General features: G+C 45.6%; 1 protein-coding gene across 2 annotated transcripts; it reads left to right on the forward strand.

The window, feature by feature from the left end:
* Positions 1-26,664, forward strand: MCMBP (minichromosome maintenance complex binding protein). Of its 2 annotated transcripts, none has more exons than XM_085876859.1 (16): positions 1-155; positions 1,274-1,359; positions 3,066-3,206; positions 6,564-6,605; positions 6,971-7,063; positions 7,441-7,543; positions 7,649-7,788; positions 8,242-8,339; positions 8,465-8,637; positions 8,817-8,931; positions 12,268-12,382; positions 16,936-17,101; positions 22,475-22,608; positions 22,712-22,876; positions 23,938-24,026; positions 26,286-26,664. In XM_085876859.1, exons 1-16 carry the CDS (start codon positions 98-100, stop codon positions 26,410-26,412), a joined length of 1,845 nt encoding a protein of 614 aa, XP_085732985.1. In that variant the 5' UTR covers positions 1-97; the 3' UTR covers positions 26,413-26,664. The 2 variants fall into 2 exon arrangements, with proteins under 2 accessions (XP_085732985.1, XP_085732992.1); XM_085876866.1 differs by having other exon boundaries at positions 8,489-8,637.
* Positions 26,665-27,828: the final 1,164 nt, after the last annotated feature.

Raw genomic sequence — 27,828 nt, forward strand, 5'->3', positions numbered from 1 at the left:
TATAGACTCCGCCCACCATATAGACTCCGCCCACCATTTAGACTCCGCCCCTCCACTCCAGCAAGCGTGAGGTTTCGCGCCATTCAGGCTCTCACACATGGCGGACTTTGGAGATTGGCTGCAGCGGCCTTTGGCTGTCATCGACAAGATATTCGGTGAAGTATTCTCCGTTTCTTGATTCGTCGTGAAGAAGTTTGCAAACGTAGGTTCAAATCGTCATTAAAAGTTGTGGAGACCAGGGAATCGCACAAATATATCAATAATGACGGTATATATTAATAATCTTAATTGACGCTGACCTGAGATTTGTCTTCGCCCGAACCCCCCAAAATTAAATAAACAAGCTCAAATGAGCCAAGATCCTCGTCCTCTTAATGATGACGTCATTAAAAACGAATATGACGTCATTGTGATGTATCAGGTTTGCGATAAAGTATCCGTGCTAATGCCCGGCTTGATTCCCGAAAACAAAATTGAAGCAGCTTGCCTAGTTTCGGAGATAATGATATAGGAGATTTCCATTAGCGGCGATATTATGACGTCAACTTTTTTTTCAAGGAAGAATTTCCAAAATCGGAGATGGTTACTGTCTGCACGTGGGCTTTCTGCATATACATGGCAAGTTTCACGAAGATCCGATGAAAACTCTGGGTTGTGAAACAAAAAATGTCAAAAATAGGAATGACGTCATAAAAATTGATATGACGTCATAGTGATGTATCATATGTGCGGTAATTCATCTCTGCTAATGCCCTGTTCGATTCCCACAAACAGAATTCAAAAAAGCTTGCCTAGTTTCGGAGATAATTTTTTTCGGCGATTTCCATTAGCGGAGATATTTTGACGTCATAACTTTTTTTCTCGGAGGAATTTTCAAAATCGGAGATGGTTACTGTCTGCGCAGGGTATTTTTACATGTATACACCAAGTTTCAGGAAGTTTCGATGAAAACTGTAGGCTGCGAAACAAAAAAGTCCACAAGAACAACAACGTGAGTAAGACTTAGAGATCCTCCACGAGGATCTAAAGACCCTGAACACGGTGTTGATGTCCCTGATCCTGCCACACTTTTCTCATCCCCATTCCTCTGCCCGTCCCCCGTCCCCCAATTCATTCGGCATGATGGGCCGAATGGTCTTCTCCGACATCAAACTTCCCTCTTGTAGCTTTGTGGCAGGAGCACCCCAAGCCCAGCAACTACTCAACCCCCCCCCCCCCCACCCCTCAAATCCGACCCTGTTCCCCTAATGAATGTTCCTCGATATTTTCACAGAACACAATGGTTCAGACAGTGACTGGCAACAATCGGCAATTCAATTCTTTGAAGACAAGCTTCAAGAAGACGACTCGATGATGCAGGTATGAGTTCAGTTACATCAGCGTTATTGCTTTCACCGACATTATAAAGGGTTAGGAAGTTGAATGGAAAAGAGATTGGGGGGGTGGGAGGTCAGGAAACGGGTGGTGAACAATGGTGTGTGATGGCGTTTTAAAAATATATTTAGAGTCGTGAAAACTCATCCCTTGTGAAGTGCCAGAACATTAACGGAGTCATTTTACCTGTCCCCAGCTCCCCTCACCCCCTCCTGCAGGTGTGTACGACTTATTGATGGACCTTGTCCGTGTATTGCATAGTCGGATAAAGACGTTCGGAGGCATCAATGCACTTTCACCTGGAATTTCAAGGACAGTAGATGGTAGCAGATCTACCTACTGTATGGGATTTGGATGGTAACACCAAGGTTTACCTCTGCCCATGACGGTCTAACATAATTTGGCAAAGTTACTTTCCCAAAGGTAAACATGTTCAGCAAATTGTGGAAAAAAAAAACCATCTGAGAAACACCATATTTTTAAATGCACATGTGGAGACCTTGAACCTCAAGAAGTAGGGCAATCTCCTGAGGTGTGTCCCACGGCTTTGATTCAGTTATTTGAAGATAAACTTTCACATCTCGGTCCCTCCGATGAACCAGCACCCAAACCCTCCGATGAACCAGCACCTCGGTCCCTCCGATGAACCGACGCCCAATCCCGATGAAATTCTCAGCAATGGTATCTGAGGGTCCAACAAAATGGTGCAGAGGTGGTGACTGCACTTACTTTTGTGTTTTCTCAGTTGGGTTTAATTCCTGATTCAACTATAAACTGTAAGATTGGTGCTTCGTAGACGGTGCGTTGCATCACCAAGCGCGCCATCCCTCCTGTGGATGTTAAACTGGGGTTCCCTTCTGCTATCCTTCTGATAAACGTGTACGTTTATCCCACTACACGGTTCATGAATCTTTAGCAAAGTCTACAAGTTATCACCGGCACCCCCAAACAATTTCTAAGTTCATCCCCAAATCATGGCCAGCCGGCTCTTGAAAGACTTGAGACAAAAACATTCCCCGGCCGACCCCACACGAGCGTGGGAATAATTGGGCCTGTTGGTTGGCGTGCGAATATACAGAGCACTCTTCACTTGGCACGTAATGGGTTCAGTGTTTGCGAGTCATCCGTTGCCTTTATTGCCATCGTCTCTCCCGTTCCCCCTCATGAAATCCCATTCCCCGAAAGGCTGCATCATGATACCGCACCAGTCTCTGCTAATTTGTAAAGATAGAAATAAATTTACATCTTGGAACATGATCTCAACTGGAACGGCACTCGGTGGAGCGCGTACCTCCGCCAGGCTGAACAGGTTACGTTTTGCATCCCACCGATGGCCCAGATCCAGATCTTCACCAAAATCGAATCGGCTTGTTCTTGCCACCGAACCAACTTGTCCACCAAGTTTTGTCTCAACTCATCCGCAACTTTTTGAGATGTCCTGTTCACAGACAGACAGACGGACAGACAGATAGGGGTGAAACGCAACCACCGTCCACCTTCGGTGGTGGAGGTAATTACCATCATCATTAACCGAATATTGACAAAAATCACTACACCGGAAGAAATTTCTTCCTAAGTTGCAAGGATTTGTTATTCTCGTAAATGGTTTCAGATGGAAAACATTGCATACCTAAGTCAACGGTGTTGGGGTGTTTACAGGTGTTTGTACTTTTACATATTGCATCCTGCAGGTGCCTTCGCTGAACGACGTTCCGCTGCACCTCCTTCAGCCAAACTGCCTCGTACGTTTCCGGTGCATGGTGCAAGACATGTTTGACCCAGAGTTTTATGCCGGGGTGTACGAAGTGCTGGACCCCAACACGCAAGAGAAGGTGTGGAAGGTTGCCCCGTGCGTGCGTGCGTGCGTGCGTGCGTGCGTGCATGCGTGCGATCTACTCCACTGAGAGGATTTGACCGAGGAAGCTGAAACTTTTCGGGATTAATGAGGGTACCCTGAAGTTGTGCCTGCGCAAGTTTTTATTTATTTATTTATTCATAGCCTATAATTGTTTTTTTGCCCATCTTGGCATTTTTCTTCCTTTTTTGGGGGGGGGGGGGGTGAAGGGGGATGTGCAATTGGAATTAACCGAGCTGTATAACCACGACGTATGGTACATTCACAAAGACAGTACGCATGTTTTTGCTGTCATGATGTACGTAACCCGGTTAATTTCTATTTTCGGGAGCGATCTGGCAGTAGTCTGTTGACTCTACACCATCCGAATAAAAGGATGTGCCAGGAGAACGTGTTGCATGCTTGGAACAAGATCGCCCGAAGGAAGGGTACTCTGCTCGTACTTGTAATGGAACGGAAGACCAAGAAGGAAGCCAAAGCAGTAAAGAGTAAAGATGGAGTCATCAGGAGGAACCTGGATAGGATTCGGGTTTCAGCCGTCGCTCCACAACCCTCAAACCCGTCCAGGCGCAGCCAAGTGAGCCTTACAGAAAAATTTCTGCAATATTTCACTTCTCAGAGAGATAGATAACGAAAGAGAGGAATAGAGAGTAAAAGAGATGAATGATAATTATTTTTTCTACTTTGACAAATTTTTTTCAAAATTCTGACGTCACTAATTACTAGCTGGAAGCCCATGGTTAAAAAAAGATAACTTTTCTTCTTCTATTCCTCTTTCTTTTCTAAGTGGTGAGGTCCGATGGCACCAAACTTCTGCCCTGTCTTGACCACGATACTCCTCCAACGCCCTCTGTCCTCAGCCAACTCCCTCCACTCTCCAACCACCCCTACCTTACTAATATCCTTCACTCCCACAATCCCCCTGACTCGCAAGCCTGCAGCCTCCGTTGTTGTCTCTCCGTCGGTGCTACCGTCTCCTAGCGCTCTTCCCTTCTTCATCCTTTTCAATGCTGTCCACACTTCCTCCTCTGTGATCTCCACCAACTCCACAAACCCATATACATAACACGGTAGCTCCAGCTCACTGTTGCTTCCTTGCCGGTTTAACATCTCTTTGAAATATCCTTCCCACACCTTCACTACTGCCCCCTCTCCGTCACTGGCCTCCCACCACCATGCTTGATCACTGCCCCCCCCCTTCATGTCCTCACAATTATCATCCCTGTCATGAGTCAATTTATATATCATCTTCCTCCCACCATCCTCTTCCAACTTGTACACCTCTTCCATATCATTCCTCGCCTTATCCACAGCTCTCCTCGCCGATTTCTTCTTCTGCCCATAAAGGCGCAGCAACGCCACATCTGGCTGCCTCCCCCGATCCATGATATTCTCTATCCTTTTCCAAACCTCATTATTTTCACCAACTGCCTTTGCTACCTCCTCTGTCCACTATACCTGGTTTCTATCCATTGACGATGCACCCTTTCCTGACGTCCTTCCACACAAAACGTCTGCAATTCCCCAAAACACCTCGACGTACTTCTTCCACTCCTCCTCCTCCTCCTCCTCCAAACCTTCCATTTCTTCATGAAGGTGATCATACCTGGCCCTCAACCTCTCCTTGAACTCTATGAGGACGTTTCCCCAACACTTCCCCCACCTAATAATCTTCTGACCCCTGCTCTTAATCTCTCTCCTTTTCCTCATCCATACCACAAACACCACAGACTTGTGCTGGGTGGTAACATGCTCACCTGCCACTGCCTTACAATCCTTAACTCTCCACAACCGTCACTGCCTGACCACCACCTAATCCAACTCTGTTCTGTACCATCCACTCCTCCAGGTAATCTTGTGGCTTTCCCACTTTTGAAAGAATGAACCAGCTATGGCCATCCCCTTCCTGGTCACCAGCTCCACCGGCTCTTGACCTTTATTCCTCGTTCCCCAACCAAATTTACCAACACCATTCCTCTTCACCCGGCTCCGGTACTCCCATATGTGCAGTGAAGTCCCCCGGAATGCACAGCATCACCTCCAGCTCAACCATTCCCATCATCTTCTCCCTTGAATTCCTGAATTCTTGCTTCTTCGCCACAGTCCTTCCCGCTTGTGGCCAATATACTGACATAACACAAACCATTTGCCTCTCTATGACCAACCATGGCATAACTATCCATCCCCCCCATTTTCCACTCTGACCACCTGCTTGCTGATTTCTTCGGACACTATTATTTCCACACCATTACTCCTTCCGTCCCCATCTGCGTGCAACAGCTTTTATCCTCCTACCAACCTCCTCACCTTATCTCCTTTCCATCTGGTCTCCTGCACACATAACACTTCCAACCTCCTCCTCTGCATCTTCTACATCACTTTGACTCCCCCCCCCCCCCAATTGATCCTACATTCAAACTACCTCGCCTGACCTCGCTTATCCGCTGCCAACCTGGCAGAACTAGTACCATCTTGATGAGTTTTGGATGCTCAGGTCATCAATCAGCAGCACGACCCTGGCTGACCTGCTGGACCTACTATCCTCGGATGTTATCATAATCCTATGTGCGTACACACATTGCTCTTTCTCCACTCTCTCCCCCTCTCGCCCTTGCCCACCCCTCTCCCTCCACACTCGACTCCTCTCTCCCACCCCTCTCACTCCTCCTTCTCTTCCCCCCCCCACTCTTCCCCTTCCTTATGTCCTGCTGTCCCCACTCTCCTTAATACATTAAATCTGTGCTTACTCAGCTTACAAGTAAATGCTTTTCACAAAAATGACTTAGCTGAAAACTCATCATGCTCACGCAAATGCACTCTTTGACTCCCACGCTCGGACCTCCTCGACTCCACGGGCAAAAAGATCAACCACAGCTCAAACGGCCAATCCGCTCCACCGCACGGCCGGCCAAAGCAAGTCCACGGGCACAAAGATCAACCGCCGCTCAAACAGCTGATCCACTCGACCACACCGTGGGCCGAAGCAAGTCCACGGGCACAAAGATCAACCGCCGCTCAACCAGCCGATAACACAGCCCGTGGTAAAAAGAAATAACACAATAGAAAAATAAAAGGAAGCCTTTTGTTCTTGTGCCGGTTGAAAGAGTTAAATCGAGGCAATATTATAATCTTCTCATCGGTTTGGAATAATTTGAAAAAACTTTTTCTGAATTGTTTTTTTTTGTTTTTTTTTCTGCTCGGAGTGTTTCTGTGTTTCAGTGTGGGACAGACAGACTGCAATAGCCGCCGATTATATACAGCATATAAATATGGATTGCTGTTTTGGGAATAAATTGTTGAGTGATGCAAAATTATTTTGTTGCTTTCTTTTAAGGTGCTGAAATCGGGGAAATACCGCGACGTCGTTGATTGTGCGGTGAGTGTGACATTTTTAAAGGCAAAACTTTTCATCGTGATATTTTACTTGAAACCCTACAACGGCTTAAGGAAGTTTCAGACGTTGAGACGTTTGCCGTGTATGGCCATGAGCATCTTATGACCTCGGACAACTCGCACCAAGTGCTGGGAACCTCTGATGAGCATCGATGAAAGCAAAACGCGTGTCCAGGTGGTGGCTCCTTTGCACCGCAGAAGCGTGGTTAAATGAAGAGCGGATGCTCTCGTTAACATTGCTACAGATTCACTCCCTTTGAGATTAAAGCGTTGAAAAAATATCCATTGTGGACCGTTTTTTCCGACCAGTGCGCCAATGACCGGTTCTCTGTGCCTCCCATTCCGCAGCAAGCCAACCTGCAATTCGAGAGGAACTTCACAGCTGACAGGCAGACCTTGTACTGCATTCCCATTCCGGGAGAAGCGGCCTGGGTCAAGGAAATATCCTGCAAATCTTTACGCTCATTCTCTTGGACAGTGATGTTTTACTTCGGCTCAGTGATGTTTTTTCTCTCCTGATAGTTTAGTTCTGAATTTTGAAAAGTTTCTCATTTTGGATTTTAAGTGCTCTTATGGAATGCTTCCTCAGCCAACATCGTTTGGAGATGATGATGAACCATTTTAAAGAACCAACATGTATTTTGACCGCTGTTCTGGGACATACTGCTCTCTTCTGACGGCACGTGATTTAATATTGCAGTCTAGAGTTCTTCAAACTTTCCACCTTTCATTATTCACTTGGTCGGAAGGATATCGTTGCTTCCAGACCACGCGAGCCCTCTCCTCCAGCTGTGTTATCCTTTACGGAAGATTTGCACAAATTTTATCAGCTGGAACAGGGCCGTACATCTCCGTCGACATTGCATTGTGAGGCGAGAAACAAACGGAGCTTGGACGAGGACGGATCGACACAGGCTGCAGGTACACTGCGTATATTTGATGCTGTTCATAACTCTAATAACGAACGTGACATTTTGTGACCTTTTCAAGAATCCAATTTCCTGACTGCTTCGTCGTTCTTTGCAGTGGATGGTCGTTTGGGCAGAAATGTAAAGCGCCATGAACAGCCAAGACCGGCAGGAATCGATGCTGGCAGCACCGCAAGGCTGCCCCTCGACCTTAATTTCCCTCTTCCCGAAGAGAAAGGCCCTGCCTGTCTTGTGAAGGTACTAACTTTGCCTTTTTTTTGTATCTTTGTGGTGTCCAACGTGTGCTGAACGAGTAGGACATGCAAAGGTGGCCTCATCACTGAGGTGTGCCGATGTCTCTGATGCAATGCACCCGTAGGTGAGAGCAGAAATTTGGAATTTGGTCGGGGTATCTGTACGCGATGATCGACCTTTTTTTTTCAAAACGAACCAGGCCAGCGAAATGCTCCGGCCGTCCTCCGACCCGATCCATCAACAATGTGTACGGGGTTTTATTTTCCGCACAGTAGCAACGAATTGCTGTTGAGCTCTGCGTCACCGGGCTGTGGCTGTTCAACGTCTCGGACATCTGCACCAATTGAACGTGTCTAAACAAAAAAAGCAAGATCTTGTGAATTATCCTGCAAACGTATCCGTGGGTATTATGAGCGGGTTTTGTTGGCTTGTTTTTATTGATTTTATTCTCTGTAGGTGTACGATAACTGGGATACTTTCAAAGTGAATGACGTAGTGGAGGTGTTTGGAATCCTTAGCATGGATCCAGCAATGAGCCTTCTTGAGGACAACAGGTTTGTTGGAATAATTTTTGTTTAAAAAAAACACACTCACACGCACACACTCCTTTTACATGCAAATATGACTGGGTTTGAAAAAAAATTGTTTGTTTTTTTTTTCCTCTGTGTAACCTTTTAAGTTCATGCCGCTACGGTGCTCACAGTGATGAAACGGAAGCCCGAGCGGCATTGCAGGTGAGCGAGGAAGATCGCTGCCATCATCCTCCGGCCTCCCTTGTACCCAGACTGCACCTTCTTTTCACTCAAAAGCTCCGACACATAAACCCGTTGCTCCCCAGGAACCCACACGAAGGCAGGTCCCGACTCGCGCCGTCTTTTTCCGTTCGGGAGCCTCGGAAGTGGCGAGCGGTTTAGGATCGCAGACTTTTGCGCGTTCATCAGAGATGCAGCTGTAGTTACTGGCCATGCTATTACGGTGAACTGTTTGTTCTAAGTTTGCGTGAGCCTTGTGTACCCCTTTTGCTCACGTAGACACCATGGAAGACCTGAGAGCTGCCCGTGCGGAACTGCTGGGTTTTCTTACTCATGCCACTCTCGGTGACGAGCTGGCAGCTGAGTACCTTCTGTTTCACCTTCTCTCATCTGTGTGAGTCCCACAAAATTTGTCAGTGGATTGCACGATATGCAGACCTCACTCCGAAGCATCTGTGCTCTCCATGCAAATCCAAACCGCCGCCTTTGGTTTCTAAAAATGCATTCTACGTTTAGCTTAGCTGGAATTGGAATTCCAGAAAAGGTATTGTTATCTTGCACCATCCGTCCTCCTTCTCTTTCGACTTCTCCGGCCAAACCGCTGGGCCGATCCGGCTGAAATTTGGCAGCAATGTTCCGCTCCTGACTGGTAGCGTACAACAAGAGGGATGGGAGAGGGAAGCATAAAATAGTGGGGAATAGACACATGAGGAGATCTGTGGAAGGGAGAGCGATGGGGTGGGGTACACGGGGTAAACAAGATGGACACTACAGGGACTTTCAGGAAGGAAAGCAGGGAATTTGAAGGAGGTGGGTTTGGGGTGGATTAAGGGGAGTAGAAAAGATCGTGGTTTTGGATGGGGGAAGATAAGAGATGGTGGTGAACAGGTGTTTTGAAGGCCTGGAGGGAAGAGTGGGTTTGGAGAGAGTGTGGGAGTTTGTTCCAAAGGTGGGAAAAAGAGGAATGAAAGAGTGAAGGTGAGCAGTGATTCGTGATTTTGGTAGTTTTACTAGAAGGGTGTTGCTTGCAGCAGACAGAGTGTGGGTGGGGGGGGGGGGTCGGGGGTTGAGGCCAGAGAGGAGATTGTAGAAGACAGAAAGAGCACCGACGTACCATCAGTGAGAGAGTGAGAGGCCCAAAGACTCAGCCTCATCGCGGGAGATACCAATAATCCTAAATGCCCTGGTTTCCACAGCATGAAGCCGAGAAAGGTGAGAGGTGGGAGCACCAGCCCAGAGGGGAGAGCAGTACTCCATCAGGCTATGGATGAAAGCTTTGGATGTGGTCAGGAGCTCAGGTGTGCCAAGGAAGGACTTTGCATGACGGAGGATGCTCAATCGGCGACTGGCTTTGGAGGCCAGGTTGGAAATTTGGCTTTCCCAGGAAAGATCATGGCAGATGGTGAGACCCAGAAGCTTGAATGAAAGGACTTCTTCAAGAGGATTGTAGAGAAAGTCGATGGGGGCGGGGGAGGGGGTGGGGGGGATTCCAGATGGTCCTTTCGGAGAGACATTGTGAGAGTGTGAGATTTGTCCGGATTGAAAGACATGTTCCGCGTGTTGGACCAGTTTGTGATTTTACCCAGATCTGCAGAGAGGGAAGAAGCTGCTGCTAGCCAATCTGAGGGATGACCGATGGTACGGCAGAGGGTGGAGTCATCAGCAAAGAGATAAAGAGGATTTTCCAGAGAGTCGGCAGAGGGTGGAGTCATCAGCAAAGAGATAAAGAGGATTTTCCAGAGAGTCGGAGAGACCATTGATGAAAACCAGAGAAAGAACAGGGCCCAGAACGCTACCTTGAGGAACTCCAGCCTGGACAGGAAGGGGGGGATGAAAGAACTCCGTTAAGGGCCACACATTGACTGCGACAGGAGAGGAAGTCTGCGAGCCATGAGTGGAGATGTCGTTGGATACCATCGGAAAAGAGTTTGGTGAGCCAGGTGGGATGCCAGACCGTATCAAAAGCACGCAATCAATATGCTCGAAAAACGATCAATATATTTATTTATTTTGAGGGTGAAAAACATGGGTGCGGTTAATACACGGCCGCAGTTTATACACTAGAAAATACGGTCATTTAAATCATGTCCCATGTCCCATCCATGCCCTTGTTTCTCAAGACTGCGTGCGGTAAGGTGTTCTATGAACTCTAGTTCTTCCATCCATCTGTGCTGTAAAGCTTCACTTTGGCTTTGCTCGTGACTTAACCAAGATGTCGGCTTAACTCCAACTTAACTCCAGAACTTAACTCCAACTTAACTCCGAGCATGGAAACTTAACTCCAGAAACTTTTCTTGGGACTTGGAGTTTTGTTCGAAGGGAAGATTTGTAAATCGACCATTTGCATCAATAAAGCCTCGATTGCAGCGACCGTTTAATTCATGTGAATTCTTGCAACGACAGCTCCCTCCAATTGGCTGTGTCCTCGCCCCTTTTGCACATCCAATATCATAGCAAAAGTGATGGGACACACCTTTCTCGCTGGCATTGCCACGCATATTTTGATTTGCACAACTGATTACATCATTGACAGACGCAGTATAAATAAGAAGGGAACAGCTGAGTCAGACAGTTACGAAGCATTGTCCAACAGGGAGGAGTTAATAGTTCCAAAAAGGAATGATAATTTACTCACTGATAGCTGGCACCTCCTTCAGGACTATTTCGACCTTCTCGAGCCACCCCCATATCAACTGATGAGGACGTCATCGTGAATTGAAGGATTACAGGCAACACTAACCTTAACTGTCAATCTAACAGACCATCGACAATCGGACAACGAGCAAGAGGAACCCTTCAATGGATTGCTCTGCGGAACAGATGTGACAAGCATGATATCAAACCTCCATGATGTGATGAATGAGTTTGGAGATTCATTGGAATGTCAGGCAAGGATCAGTGCAGTTGAAGTGTTGCACTTCATTAAACGCCCATGGAAGAGCAGCTGCACATAAGTCTTTCATCAGTGTGATCGATGCATGCCGTTGTATCCATGGGGCCTCAATAAGGAAATGGATTTTGTTGGGCGACGAGAGCACGAGAACATCTTTCAGGTCTTTGTGGTGTGTTGAACACTAATTACGGGCCTGACCTCAAAACCCACAAGATCTTGAAGAATTATCGGATGCACTCTGTGAGTGCTGAGATCTTTCTGAGCCGCCGGTGCAATGCTGGTTAGGGCAGGAATTTGTAAGTCGTTCAGACTGCCGGCGATAGCTTGCCTACTCTTCACGAAGGACGCCGTGGGATCTTTCGCGTCCACCAACGCATGCTGGCAGACGCGACGCCCATTTAGCATCCATCCAAGGGACGGCACACACGTTTATTAATCACCTTAGAGCCTGTTAAACACCGGGATGATGGTATCGAGCTGGGTTTGAATCCCAACCCAGGCGAGATAGCTTAGAAGTGAATGTACGTACCTTTAGGCTATCTTTTCAACTCGGTGTAAGGTCTCGGCAATGATGAAAATGCTTAACCAGACTGACTGGTTAGGCATTGTCAAAATATTGTGTGTTCCATTTTGATAAGTTTATGTGCCTCTGATAATGACAAGCTGGAGACTGATTTTTTTTTTTTATCAGTAAGAGAAATGTTATTTTTTATTAACCTCTAATATGAGAATTATCCTCTGTCATGTCCATTTGTCTTTCCTTTGAAGGTCTCTTTTAAATGACAGTATGTAAATAAAATTGTGCTGTTTGTCTTGATTATGGCCATTCCTGTGTAGCTATGCAAGGCGTGACGTGATGCCGATGGGAAAATTCACACTGAACCTGAGTGGCTGTGCGAACAGCAATTACAGCCAAGAGTTGTACGCCATCCTTCGCCAGCTTGTACCAACGGTAACCGTGGCAGAAGACTTTAAAACTCACAACACAGCTGTTTTGTGCTGTTTCGTGTCTCCCCGTTTTGACCCTCCAAGCTTTGTCCCATTGGAGCCCGAAAGTATTCATGTATTGTGGATCTTACATGGTTAGAAATTTGAATGGCATTTGTAACTTGTCAGCTTAGGACTATTTTGACACTGACCTCAATTGTTACATGTTTCTATCGACAAGTCGAAATGTGATTGGGCATGTAATTTTGTCAACACAAGAAATAACGGCGTCTTCATTGACCTCACTGTGTCGTCTTCCCACCGAAGGTGCATGTGCAGTCCAAGTTCCGCCCCTTTCCTGACCGAGATAGTCACTGCACCACCATTGGACGATCACAAGTCGGTTTAAATCTCATGTACAGTAAACCCTCCAATATCGTGGAGGTTAGGTTCCTGGAAAATGCCGCGATAGTTAAAACCGTGATGGTGGAAACCAAGGGCCAATGGAACGACATATATATATATATATATATATATATATATATATATATATATATATATATATATATATATATATATATATATATATATATATATATATATATATATATATATATACACAAGCCGGTAGGCGGTGATGGGTCGCCGAGCATGGAAACTATAAGATATAGAGCAAAATGGATGTCATGTCGCGGAAAGGGAATCACCTTAAGATTATGCATATCAAATCTCATCCAGTTCCATCTACTGATAAGTACTCGGTATCCATTTGAATGAAAAGTACCGAAAATGCGGTTTGAAATCGGAAATCCCCAAAGTTCGAGGGGGTGCTGTGGGTGAACAAAGATCTAAATCGAGAATCCGTCTCGATCGTTTGTGCACAATGTATTCCAGACGATTAGTGTGAATTTTCATGACCATCCGACCATAACCCTAGGAGGAGTAGCATTTGGCGCGAAGGCAGCTCCAGCTCTCGCATATTATCGATTTTTGCGCTAATTGACCTATGACCCCTGACCTAAGCGAAATCGGTCAATATGTCCTGAGGCAAAGTTGTAGTACTCATGGAGTACCATAAACCTGAAAAGTTTCATTCGTATCGATGCACTCACCTGGTCGCTAGGGGGCCTTCAATCTTCGCCAATTTTCGCGCATACCCTAATTGTAGGGGGCGCTGCGAATAAAGTATTCCATATATCACAAAAACCAGAATATATTTGATAGAGCATCACCTGGAGATCATTTGTGCCAAATTTCATAACCCTAGGTGGGATAATGACTTTCGGAATTGATTTCTCATGAACGGTACCGATTTTGAAGGTTTTGCGGTTGTTGCTAGGGAACCAAAGCGTCCCTAGCAACCATCACAATTTCCAAAGCACTAGGTCATAAGATGTACCTACCACCCGAGTTTGGTCAAAATCGGCCCACGTTTACGATCAATTATGCTGATGACAAATGAACAGACAGAACAAGCCGGTAGGCGGACATGGGTAGTCGACTACCCAATAGAACCTGATGCAATGGGTCCGTTCGATGGGGAATGACCTGAGGATTAAGCACAAGAAAATTCATAATTCTAGCTTCAAGGGTTAATGCTGCAGATTGTTTTTTCGTTAAAATACCCCCACATTTAGAGGTTTTTCGGCCGTTGCTAGGAAACGGAGGGGTCCATAGCAACGGTTCTTTCTCACACATAACTAGGACATACCATGAACCTGCCATACCAGTTTCATGTACAGGTAGTCGTCGACTTACGACCGCAATTGGTTCCGACCAATCGGTCGTAAGTCGATTTGGTCGTGTCGAACAACGTATATTTTACATACAAAAAAAAAGCTTTTTTTTTTTTTTGGGGCCACTTTAAGTGGTCGTAAAGTCGAACAGTTGTAAGTCACATAGGTCGTAAGTCGACGACTACCTGTATATCTGACTCGTAGTCTGAGATATAACGAACTTCGTTTTTTTATTGTTTTCGACCAGGTTTCATCCAAAGTCAATCTTCTCTGACAGTTTTCATATCATCTGGCTCTAAATTTTTGACAGAGGTTGATTATAGTGCGCATAAAAGCCTGGAAGGTGATTTTTGATTTTCGAAAAAATTAATTTTTAATGATTTTTCAAAAATTTCAAAGTCCCGTTGCTTGGCAACGGGTGGTTGCTTAGCAACGAAACTCAAACGCTCACACTCCCATCCCCATATGGCACCTGTTCGCCAAGTTTCATCGAAATCGGTTTGCTGGTTTGTGCTGTGGAGCCTCGCGTTGCAGACACACACACACACACACACACACACACACACACACACACACACACACACACACACACACACACACACACACACACACACACACACACAGACGGAAAACCTGACAATAAGGGTCGAAAAAAAATCTCAAAAAAAAATTTTTTGGAGATTTCTTTTTTTTCCAACTCGATCGACTACCCAATTACTGACAATAAGGGTCACCAATTTCGGCGACCCAATATATATATATATAGCTATATCCTGGTGTTGGCGCAGCGGTTAGGGCAGCAGCTTGGGATCCAAAAGGTCCTGAGTTCAAGCCCCGTTAGGCCACTGAATTAATACACCAGGGGGTTGACTCAGCCTGTCATCCTTCCGAGGTCGGCGAAGTGAGTACCAGTGTACTGGGCCGGTGAATACCCCGGTTAAAATAGGTGTACCATATCCCTGTGTTGTAAGAGGCGACCAGGGTTGCGTCAGGAAGGGCATCCGGCGTAAAACATGTGCCAAATCACTATGCGGATCATACGGATGATCCGCTGTGGCGACCCCTAACGGGAGCAGCCGAAAGAAGAACATATATATATATATATATATATATATATATATATATATATATATATTACTAAAACTCATCTTGTATGTATGTTCCCAAAATACAGCCAAAACGGTACACAATAGCACAAAAATTTTCGGCCCACCTTACTCACTATTCTCCTGCGGTGTGCAGTATCAAGTTTCGTTAAAATTGGGCAACGAAAAAAACTTATTAAAAAATCAATTCCCGATTCAGTCAAGTACTCTTTGGGATTATTTGGTCAATGCAAACAACCTCAGCGGTATCGTTCGCTGGAGCTATCTTTTTTTTTTTTCTTGAAATGATTTATTTTAAAATCTCAAATATTTAGTACAGACAAAGAACGATTTATTTTGAAGCATAAAATAAACATCGCCATTTTGATCTAATACTCCCGTGTTCATTAATAAATAAAATTGTGTTTAGAAGATGACGCACAATAATTTCTTCGACTTTATCGTCTCCGTTTTTTTCACATCGATGTGCAATATCAAGTTTCATTCACATCAGGCAATGAAAAAAAATATTAAAAAATCAATTCCCGATTCAGTCAAGTACTCTTCGGGATTATTTGAACAATGCAAACAACCTCAGCGGTACCGTTTGCTGGAGCTATCTTTTTTTTTCTTTGAAATGATTTTTTTATCAACTGCTGTCACAACAGGAACCTCACGGGTTCACGGGTCATCTAGTATATGTAATATATATATATATATACATCAGATTGAGGCAGTTGACATAACACATTTTTAAACAAGAAGAAGGCGCTTCCAAACAAAAGTAAAAAAACTCGATCGACTGCTTGTTTGATCAAAAAAGCGAGAGCAGACCCGGTCTCAGGCATAATTTTGCCACCTTCATCAGGCACAATGGACCCCAGGCACAGCCTCGGCACGTGTCTGGTTTTTATTTCGATACGACCGCTCATCTCCGGTCACGTGCTGGTGATCGAGGTGAAATGGAGGAGCGCTTTTTTTTATTTTGCAAAAGCAAAAACAAACGTAAAATCACATTATTGAAGTGGTACTCTGCTCCTTTTTGTTTTTTTATTTCCATGTGATCTGGTGTTGTATGTGTGTGTGTGTGTGTGTGCTTGTTGTTGTTTTTGTGTTGACGGGTAGCGAACACGGCTGGTTTCGTGCCCGGGTTGGGCATGATGAGGTGTTGGTTGTGCGAGTGTTGGGGGTTCTCGTTGGGTGTAGTGCACATGCGGATGTGGTGTTTGGGATTGAGTGGTGTTTGTTGCTCACCTTATCCAGTCGTTTGCACCATCTAGTAGTTTTTGCCATTCGCATCAGAGATGTGTATTGTGTGGGTATGTCCACCATCTCCCCAGTTAGACCACCCTCCCGGCTCTTCACGTGCCACGCTTCCAAAATCAACCTGTACCGTTTGTTAGATGTAGTGTCAAGGACACGAATCCCATCAAAATCAAATTTAGGGCCAGATCGCAGGCAATGACGTGCTATGACTGACTGGGTCACCTTTCCAAGCCTCATTTCTCTATCATGTTCATCTAGCCGTTGTTTCAAATTTCTTCCAGTTTCTTCCAGTGGGGTATGGATGTTGCTCAACCTGGATGAACAGATTCTGCCTTTCCCACATGTTTGTTTGTCGTTGACCACGGTCGGTGCAAATGCTTGTTGTACTGTTGCCTGCTGGTGCTAATATAAAATGACATACATTTTGTCCACAATGCATGCTGATTAGATTTGTGAGGCATCTTCTAATTCCCTTCCTATTGACTTCATAGTCGTTTCGGCTGCCGATGACACTTGAGGTGATGAACGGACAGCGGTTCTGCCCACGGAAAGATTATTCTGCCAATCGGCTGCTTGCTGGCATTCTACAGTTGTCCAGTGGATCTCTCCTTATGATCGATGAAACGGAGCTTCAGACTGGGCAGCTGGATGTTACAGGTAACTATTTGGCATGGCCAGGTTCTCAGCAGAGCATTCTAGAACAAGAGCTCAAGTGAGCACAATATACGCCCGAACAAGAAGGTATATACAGAATTGTGCTACTACATGGAAAACAGCATCCTGGTTGCCATGGCAACCACTTTAGATGACGAATGTATGTCACGGCACACCGTCTCCACAGTCTGTACCTATGTGCCAAATATGAAACGTGAAAGTTGAAAACTTTGGGAGTTCGAGTGCGGACAGGAACGGACGGACGGACGACCGATATCGGATAATACGCCCCGATATATATGTCGGACGGATAAAAATCGATGACATGAAACAGAAATAAAACGAGAACGGCACTTGGTGGAGCGCATAATTCCGCTTGGCTGAGCCGTTTGCATTCTGTATCCCACTGATAGGCCAGACGTGTATCCGGGCCTTAACTAAAATCGAGTCAGCTTGTTCTTGTCACGCAACCAACTCATCCTGCTCGTATTGTCATAACTCATCCACAACTTTTTGAAATATCATGTGATACAGTATATTGTTTTTGGCCCCCATACCGTCTCCCCTCCAGTCTCGCCCCACCTGCTCTGTCTGCGATTTGTCCCCACTATATTTCTGCAGGGCGCTCAAGGTCCGCCAACAACCCCCTTCTGGTAAAACTATCAAAATCATGAATCGCTGCTAACCTTCACTCTTTCATTCCTCTTTTTTCCCACCTTTGGAATAAACTCCCTCACTCTATTCATTCCCATTCTTCCCTCCAGGCCTTCAAAACAGATGTTCACCACCACCTCTTATCATCCCCCATCCAAATCCTCGATCTTTTCTACCCCCGTTAATCCACCCCAAACCCACCTCCTTCAAATTCCCTGCTTTCCTTCCTGAAAGTCCCTGTAGTATCCATCTTGTGCACCACATGTTCCCCACTGTTTTGTCCTTCCCTCTCCCACCCCTCTTGTCTCATGCCCTCCTTGCTGTGCGTTGTGTGTTAGCTCTCACGAGCCTCGACAAGGTATACAAAAAACAAAATATCTCGATGGTGACGAATCGCTTTGTAAATTAAAAAAAAAAAATTATTCTCCGATCCGGATCCAGATCCAGGCTTTCACCAAAATCGAATCAATTCTTCCTTGTCACACACCCAGCTTCTCCACCAAATTTCGTCCGAATATATCCACAACTTTTTTGAGATAACCTGTTCACAGACAAATAGACAGCGGGTGAAACCATAACTTCCGTCCACCTTTGGTCGCAGGGTTAATTAGAAAAACTGAGAATTACTAGATTAGAAAATTGTTCTTCTACTTTGTATGCTTTTATGAAAGAAAATGCACAATTCACGAGTAAATGCAACCTGCATGAATCTCCCAGTAATTTACGTTGGTGCAAAAATGTGTTGTTCATGATTGTCGATGAAACGCGTGATGTAAACTATGTGTTTCAACCAATTATGGGTAAGATATGGTGACCTCTATTGCATTATTGGGAAATTGATGAGTTGTATTTGCTGCTGAATGGTTTTGTTCGATTTTTCTATGACCGTGAAACCCCCGACGTCCGTGGATTTGACACTTGCGGACCCCGCATATTCGCAGTTCATTAAATGTGACCTGCTTCTGCATTGGCGGCCATGTGCTTCGTGTCGTCGCGGTTTTTGCCGGCGGAAAACCATCTACCACCAGCCACGTGCGCGACAGTTCTTAAACCATCTTCCATCAACTGCACATAAAGCACCTCCAGCCACGCATCAACCATCTCCCGAAAGCCGCGCACACAAACCAGTTCTAAAACCATCTCCCACCAACCGCGCATTAAGCAGCTGTATTTGCGCATAAATCATTCCCCACCACCATCTCCCACAAACAATGGTCACACGACCCACCCCTGCTCCATCTACCCACAACCCTTGCATAGCTACGTAAGTGCAGCATCTTCTGGGTCTCATTCTTTCTTATTTACCTGCTAACCCTAATCCTAACCCTCACCTGCATCCTCTTCAGAGGAGTTTACTGGATTCTAGCTCATCAACATCATCATCACCTGGTGTTGGCTTGGCGGTTATGGTGGTGGCTTGGGATCCTAGGGTCCTGAGTTTGAGCCCCGTTGGCCACTGAATTAACACCTGGGGGGGGGGGGGGTTGACTCAGCCTGTCATCCTTCCGAGGTCGGCAAAATGAGCAGCAGTATTCTGGTAATAGGGGCACTGCATCAGCGGCATAGCCATGCCCCTAACCAATGATGCTGCACACAATGGGAATCATCATCATCATCATCATCATAAATACATCGTATCATTAATACAAATTGGAAACATTTCCTGCTATTGTTGTTTTTTTATTTGTAAGCATTTATCATGAAACTGTAATCATGTGCATTCGTGTTCGTAAAATTTTTAAATCTTCACTTATGCATCACGAACCGCCAGGAAACTATCCCCCTTTCCCCAATGAAACAATGCCCCAACATTCGCGAATTCAACATTCACGGAATTTTTCAGTGGCGTTTGCCCCGTGAATGTCGGGGTCTTTCTGTACAAGGATGCAAAGTGAAAAGTAGTACTGATTAGCCCGTCCGCCCGCACAACGGGAGATGGGCTTTTGCAGTTGTGTCTGTCCAGGCCATAAATTTTTCACCAATTGAGCTTTTGTCATCAAATTTATAACAAACTGATTATGCCATTATGGAGAAAATTGGTGTGTGCGTGTGCACGCGCGTGTCCTCCATAATTCCAAAACGATGAAACCTCCCGGCCCCAAACTTTGCATACATACTAAGGGAACTTCAAGGGTTGGAAGGAATGAAAATTGGGTGTTTTGATTAATTTAAACACTCGTTGTGAAGATAATTAACGGCCTTCATTAATTATCCTTAATCAAGACTTCATCGTTGGTCAGCTTGCTCTCCCTCGCTGGGGTCTTAAGTCACAATTTTTTTGGCCCTCTCAACAATGTCTTGACTTGGAAAAGGCCGCAACAGTTTCTTAACGATAAAGTGCTCAAAACGGTTTTTCACTTTCCTCACTCACGTCATCAAAAGTCTCGTCTTCATAACTAGGAATCGCTTATAAACGCCTGAAGCCGCCGGTGTTCATGGCTTTATTTCATTTCCACACATGCAAAAAGCTCTAGAATCTCTTAACCTGAGCAAACATTTAAAATCTAAACTGCAGAATTGACCTTTAGCAGCAGTTGCAACTGCTAAAAAAAAAAAGTGTTCATTTGTCCAATTCGGACATTCTTTGACATTCCCGGCGTCCCAAAATGATGTGTTCTAACTGATCGCTAATCACATGCCAAGCCTGCCGTTCCTTATCTGTTTTGTTGGAGTGCTTGCTTAAGTGCTTAAGCCACTTGGCGAGTGCTGGACAAGCTGCATGGTTGTTTGTTTCAAAGCCATGGCGAGACACGGCAAAAGTACCGGAACCTTAGCCACTCCAGTGTAGCTTCAGCTGCGTGCTTGGGGTCGTTAGCATGCTGAAAGTTGAACCTCCGTCCCAATTTCAGCTTTTTTGTGGAGGGAAGCAGGTTTTCCTCTCGGATTTTTCTGTATTTTGCTACATCCATTTTCCCTTCTATCCTGACAAGTGCTCCAGTCCCTGCCGATGAGAAACATCCAATCACAAGATGCTGCCACCACCATTCTTCACAGTCGTGCTGATGTTCTTTGGGTGGTGTGCTGTGTTGGGTTTGCGCCAAATGTAACGTTTTCCATTTTTGGTTTTGTCAGACCATAAACCTTTTTGCCACGTGGCTTCAGAATCTTCATAGTGATTTTTTTGCATACCTCAAATGGGACTCGAGGTGGGCTTTTTTGAGTAATGGCTTCCTTCTTGCCACACTACTGCACAGGCCAGACTTGTGGAGTGCTGGAGATGTTGTTATCACATGCACACAGAGACAAGTCTTTGCCATAAAGGCATGTAGCTCTTTCAAAGTTGCCAATGGCCTCTTGGTGGCCTCTCTGATCAGTATCCTCCTTGCTTGATCATCCAGTTTGGAGGGACGGCCTGATCTTGGCAGGGTCTTGGTGGTACCATACGCCTTCCACTTCTTGATCATTGTCTTGACTGTGTTCGAAGGGATATTTAAGGCCTTTGAAATATTTTTATGTCTATACCCTGATCTGTACCTTTCCACAACTTTATCCCGGAGGTCTTTTGAAAGCTCCTTGGTGCTCATGGTTGAGTCTTTGCTGTGAAATGCACAACCCAGAAGAGGAAACCTACAGGAACAGCTGATTTTATTCTGAAATAATAAGAATCACTGAAATTTAACACAGGTGGAGGTCAATTAACTTGGGGTGTGATTTTGAAGGTGATTGGCTACACCTTTGTTAATTTACAATTGCTATTAGAAGGGGGGTGCACACCTATCCAACCAAGATATTATAGTTTTGTATTTTTTTATTATTATTATTTTTCTGAAATTTGTCGAATTTGTTTTTCACTTGGAAGTTGTAGTTTGCGATATTAAAATAAAGGTGGAAAAGTTTGATTTCATGCAATTCATTTCCAGCTTATAAGACAACAAATGGTGAAAATTTGAAGGGGGGTGTAGACTGTCTATAGGCACTGTATATTTTACAACGGAACCTTGAACAGGTACTCTCTCACACTTCTCTCCCTTCTCTCTCCCACTCCTCTACATCCTCCCTCCCACCCCTATCCCTCTCTATCTTCCCCTTTCTTGTCCCCTCCCTCTCCCTTCTCGCTACCCCTCACACTGCCCCCATCTCACCCCTTCCCTGCTCTCTCTCCCTTCTCCCTCATTCTCTCTCCCTCTTCCCCCCTCTTTGTCTCTCCTCCTACTCCCTTAATATTCCCGTCATCGAAGCGACTGGTTATATTTACTAGTAATTAATAATTGGGTCAAAATGGGAAAGGGCAAAGTTGTCGTAGTAACTAAATAGCCCACTTGAGTCCCACCACAGAACAGCTGCACAAGTCGCAGGATTTTTTTCCACCTTGGAGATGAGTTCTGGGAATGTGGTTGCTGGGGGAAAACCTCTACAACATGGAATCCCTCTCCTCTCCCTTCAATCGTATCATCCATATTTTTCGTTAGGAACTCTTTTAACCAATCATATGGCTAACCCTTTTTCGTATACAAAGTGAACGCTCGTGTGAGAGCTGCTTGAACATAGAACGGATCAGGATGCACCAGGACAAAGGGAACAGCAGAGAGAGAGAGGGGGGGGGACACCAACATCAGGGCCGAGGGACAAAATAAACGGAGACGGACAAACAAGGGATGCTGGTAAGAATGTCGTTTCGGGGAGGACACGGGGTGGACGACGTGGATACAGAAACAACCTTCATGTTAAAAACGAGGTAATCAAGTCCATGAAGTGTTGACAAAGCTGCTCTGTCTTTTGCAGGTGTTCAGAACATCACAGCACTGGGGAATGCGATCACTTGGCAAAAAGTTGACTACGATTTTGATTTCCACCAGATGGAGTTTCCTTGCAACCTTAACATTGTCGTAACATCTGAGGGAAAGTCCCTGCTGCCGGTGAGAGATTGGTGCAGATCGATTCTCCGTTATAGAAATGTTGGTTCGTGCCGCCTTCGTTCGTCATGTTCATGTCACGGCTTTGTGTTGTGTCCGAACACAGAGCGACTGTCAGGTCCGACTGAAGCCACAAGTCGTCCTTGCCAACTTTAACGAGTACTTTGGGGCATTGCGGAACTCCTTGTCACCTGCTTTGTTGGACAAGTTCAGAGTGTACCTTACGCTGACCCGAATGATGGAGTATAATATCGACGATGTCATAAGCAAGGTAAGAGATTTATAATTACAAGCGTAGTTACACCGTATCTTGCGTATTTATTCAATTTGTACCGTATCTTGCATTGAGCAAGAAGCAGGACCCTGAGACTGAACTTCCTGAAGCAAAATTCCAGTGACATGAAGGGCCTGAAATTCAAGGGACCTGACTGGGTAGTTGTGGGGGGGGGGAGGGGGACACGTTGGTAAGCAGCAAGAACAGTCCACAGTGGAGAGTCGTATTCCACGACACATTGGGTGATGCCTTTGGACATCGTTGTGAAGTCTTGGAGGGAACCCTGGATATTCATTAGCTGAGAAATCAAGATGGTGTGCCAGACAGTATGAAATGCACAAGAGAAGTCCAGTGATTGTAGCGTTGCCCTCTTGTTTTAAATTGGGGGCATCTATCTCTCACATAGCAGAAGCAGCATGTCCAAGCTGGAATAACCTCCATCATGGGCCGAGGCAGAAGCCGAACTGATGGTTGGAGATTGGAGTTGGCTTATCCATTCCATAACATTGGTGTGATGGGGAGAAGGCTCGCTGGTCGGTTTCCAGTTGTGTTAGTTTTTGGACAGTTCTTACTTATTTGTGTCATGTTCCATGCTCTCGGAAAATAACCATGAAAGGAGCAGGTGCTATCAGGATTTGCGCCACCTTGGTAGGAATAAAGGTCACAAGAAGTTGAATGTTTGGAGCGATGAGGTGACGTTGGCCTGTTCTGCAAAAGGCGGCGTTAAGGCAGTCAGCATTGACAAGGGCATTGTCCATCCTGCCAACATTTTTATGGAGTGAAGGAAGAAAGGAGAAACATGTCATGGATGCGTTCTTATGGGTGGTTAAGAAGACTTTCCTCAGTTTGGGCCTCAGGTGGGCCTGATGCTGAATTGAAGAGTGTCTGAGGAATCCCAAACACACTGCGGTTACAAGCTTCACGGAGAGATTACCGGTACAGGCTCTCATCAGTGCCCTTGGATTTCCAGGTAGAAAGTGCAAGGTGCTCTCTGCTTACAAAGCTTTCCTTTTAAATAAATAATAATTTGGACCATTTTTGACGTTCTGCTTTTCCAGGCAGTGGAAGAGGACTTCGTCGAGATGAGAAGGTTGGAGCCGGATAGCATAACGGCCGAGAATCTCCACATGCTTCTCACCGTGGCAAGGTTCGAATCGAAATACTCGGATGGGCATTTTTTGTTTAAAGAGCAGGTTTTGGGTCGCTGATGACTTCGAGTGATTCGAAGGTTGTAATTGCATTAATAATCGTTGTGCATTTATTATCTTACATTTGAAACTCAGAATATGCTAAAATTAACTTTGAAGTCAAAACTTTTGTTTGTGATCGAAAAACGGTCCGGAAGTTTCCGAAGATGCTATGACGTCACGTTCTCCGAAAACGTCGTGAACATTCAGAAACGGCGTGTGAACAATAGCGAGATGCGAATCGGAGAGTGATTTCAGCGGCAATGAAATTGGGTGTTTTCATTCCGATATTGCCGAGGACGAGTCGGAGGATGATGGGAATTTATACTATGATGGAGCACTGAGTGCTCACAGCACAGTGGCCAGTGTCGGGTGTGTGAGGAGCGTTCTCCTCCGTGTCCTCAACGAGGGTCTCGTTACCCACACCACTCACTCACTGGTCGACATTGATCTCTCACCAACAGCTCAAGAAACATGTGCAAACTATTACACATCAAATATCAGTGCCATCGGAATTGAATTGAAATATAATTTGCAACATATCAGACTGTCCATGTGTCAGCACTCACCCTGGCACATGTGAGCTTATCCACAGCACGTAGTCGCTTCTTCCCAGCCACCTTGTCAGTATGCTGAGGAGAGTTTCCTCTCTTGAGAGATGACACAGTGTGAGAAGATGAAGCAGGAGCGTTGCCTTCGTAATCCTCGGCTGTGAAATGGTCACCACAAATGACAAGTCTATCCAAAGGGTCCTCTTTACCCGTTTTCTTTGGGGGAAAATTCGCCCGTTTTGTTCGTACAAATCTTATCCACTGCCGGCGAATGTTTGATTCCTTCGGGAATCGGTGGGAGCGATTACCCGTTTTCCAGCCATTTTCGCAAAACATGACGACGCACGTACGAGGCACGATGTACAAATATCCAAATAACTTTGTTTTACAATAATTCAAAATAAAAAAGGATAATATAGACACTTAGTTGCAAGCTCAAAATAAGCGAAAGAACTGGACGCTTCTTCATTGAGCGAGTGAGCATCCGCTTTGTTTTGGAGAATGTGACGTCACCATCCATATATGGCCACGCGGCTGCTTTTTTTTCAACAGCCTCGAGAAATAACAACTTCGGAGTTAAATTTAATTAATTTTCCCAATCGTTAGGCAACCACAATAGTTTGCATCAAACTATCTAATGCACATATAATCATATTGATAATTTTTCAGAACATGTTTGGTGACCCGCAACCTGCTCTTTAATCGCAATACGACATTTTTCACTGCTTGGAATGTGTATTTTTCTTGGGTTCGTGCATTTGAAAACCTTCAAATTGTTATCGACAGTATTTTTGATACAAAATGGGTGACTTGTTACCTCCGCCACCGAGGGGTTCTTCGGTCGAAACTTGGTGGACAGGTTTGGTGTCTGACGAGGATGAATTGATTACATTTTGGAGAAGATCCGAATCCGAATCCGAGAATTTTTTTGTTAAAGTGATTCTTCACCATTGAGAGACTGGGTCAGAAACGGTGTCGCACGATATCTCAAAACGTCATGAGCTGCTTTGTCATTTGTTACATCGTGTCGTGAATCATTCAGCGGACACACTTTTACTCCTACTGTTATTTAACAGCCGCAGTTATCCCAACCACAAGGCCTGGTGTTGGTTTAACGGTGAAGGTGGCTGGCTAAAGATCCTCGGGTCTTGAGTTCGAGCCCCCTTTCGGGCCCGTTAAATTAACACAAGGTGGGTCGCGACTCGGTCTGTCATCTTTCATCCTTCTGAGATCGGCAAAATGAGAACCAGCGTGCTGGTAACAGGGGCACTGCATCAGCGGTACAGCCGCGCCCCCAGGAAATAAAGCACCAATCAGACAATTTATATTCGGGTCGGGACTCAAACCCCCGATTGGACGGTTCAACTGCGCCCTCGTGTCGGATTAAATTTTGAGTAGACTCCCTGCTCCCGTTTGTGCCAAATTCCTCATTTGTTTTGCCAGATGTGACAACATTGGAACCGAGTCAATAAAGATCAAAAAAGAAGGAAGTAGTAGTATTCCTTGATGTAATGTTACCCGCGCGTGTAACTTCTGTTTCCGTCGTATTCGAACCCAGAGCACGATGATACCGCTCCGCATGTATCGTGCTCACAATGACTAACCAATTGTGCCCAATGACCAAAGCAAGTTTAAAAAATTTTTATCATTATTATTTATTTTTTTTAGATTGCTTTCTTTGAGTGTCGGGCAGTCAAGCCTGACGATGCTGCGTTGGCAACGGACGAAGGAGCTTGAGTTTTCGAGGCGAGCAAGGCCGTGTGAAGACCGGGCCACCGGTGCCCGTGAGCTCTGATTCGCTCGATCCGACGTCGGCTCTGCCGTTCGATTTGGAGGATATTCGAGCCAGCACAATGTGACGGTCAACCTTCGACTGTCCGGTCGTTCTTCATCTGCTTGGGATATCCTGTGGATCGATTAAAAATGTGGATTTTTTTTTCATGCCACTAATAAGGCTCACAGAGGTACCTCTAATGAGCCGTTCCTGTTGGGATGAACATATTTTTGACGTCCAATATTTTCTTTATTAAAGCTTCTGCAGAAACGCTTTAAAGTTTCCATTTGTGATGGAATAATTTCCAGGAACGACATTGTGAATTTGCAGAAAGAGGAACACTCATGTAGAGGGAGGTGTTGCGATGAATCGATTATTTCAAATTTAATTAACCTACTTTCTTAATTGGGTTGTTTGTGTTGAGCATAAGCCCAACATATGATTACCTTGTCTTGTCTTTGACTTTTAGCAATCAACTTCTTTCATTTGCAGCACATGGCTGTGCGCAGCATCATTTGCTGAGGGGGTATTGAGGGGCCAGGGACGTGGCTGCCAATGTGTAGTATCTCCTTCGAACAGGAATTTTTAATTTGTTGAGGGTGCCGGCTATAGCTCGCCTACTCTTTAAGGGCACGGTGGGATCCTTACCATCCTTCGATGAATGCCGGGAGACGGAACTCCCAGTATTGTTGCGGGGCCGGGCATCGGCCGCGAGCACGACCGCGAGATGGAGCTGCAGAGTCGGCTCGACCGATCGCCCGGAATTCAGATCGTACCTTTCGGACCGTGAAGGGTCAATATTTCGGCCACGTGGTACAGGGTTATTCGCCAATTTTCAAAATACCTAGAGACCACGTGGCGATCTACCAAGTCTTCACACCCTCGACGGCTCCCGTACGGGACGAGCCGCTTAGCGTACTCGAACCGTGTGTGACCCGAACGGACGGTCACCAAAGTCCCGTCGGTCCAAATGTCCCCCTTACAGCCGTAACCGCTTTTACTATTTCTCCAACATGCAGCACGCTAAGCCAATGAAAGAATGGATACAGACGAGCTGAAACATTGAACAAATGGGGTTTATTTATACAATAATGGGGGGAAACCAGGGAAGCATGTAAAGGCAGAACTAAACCGAATATAAGAAATGCAAGTATATACAGCAAAGGCACTTTTACTCCTTAAAGACGGGGCCCCAGACACACACGCGCACACACAAATACTCCAAAAATGACGAGACCAAATGGTCATTATTGAGACCTATCTTGGACATGTCCGCTTCGTGCGGTCTTCAAGCTGGTCAGCCCGGTGAGAGGCGAGCCGAACCCGGACACCGGCGGGCGACCCTTGCGGTTCCTGCAGGGACTGGCGTCGCTCGAGCTCTCGGTCATGGTGAGGAGGACCAGAACGATGCTGACCAAGACCGGCCAGACAGGCTCC

Source organism: Eptatretus burgeri, chromosome 1 (genome assembly GCF_056783735.1).
Source record: "Eptatretus burgeri isolate ZD-2024b chromosome 1, Ebu_testis_v1, whole genome shotgun sequence".
Classification (NCBI taxonomy): Eukaryota; Metazoa; Chordata; class Myxini; order Myxiniformes; family Myxinidae; genus Eptatretus; species Eptatretus burgeri.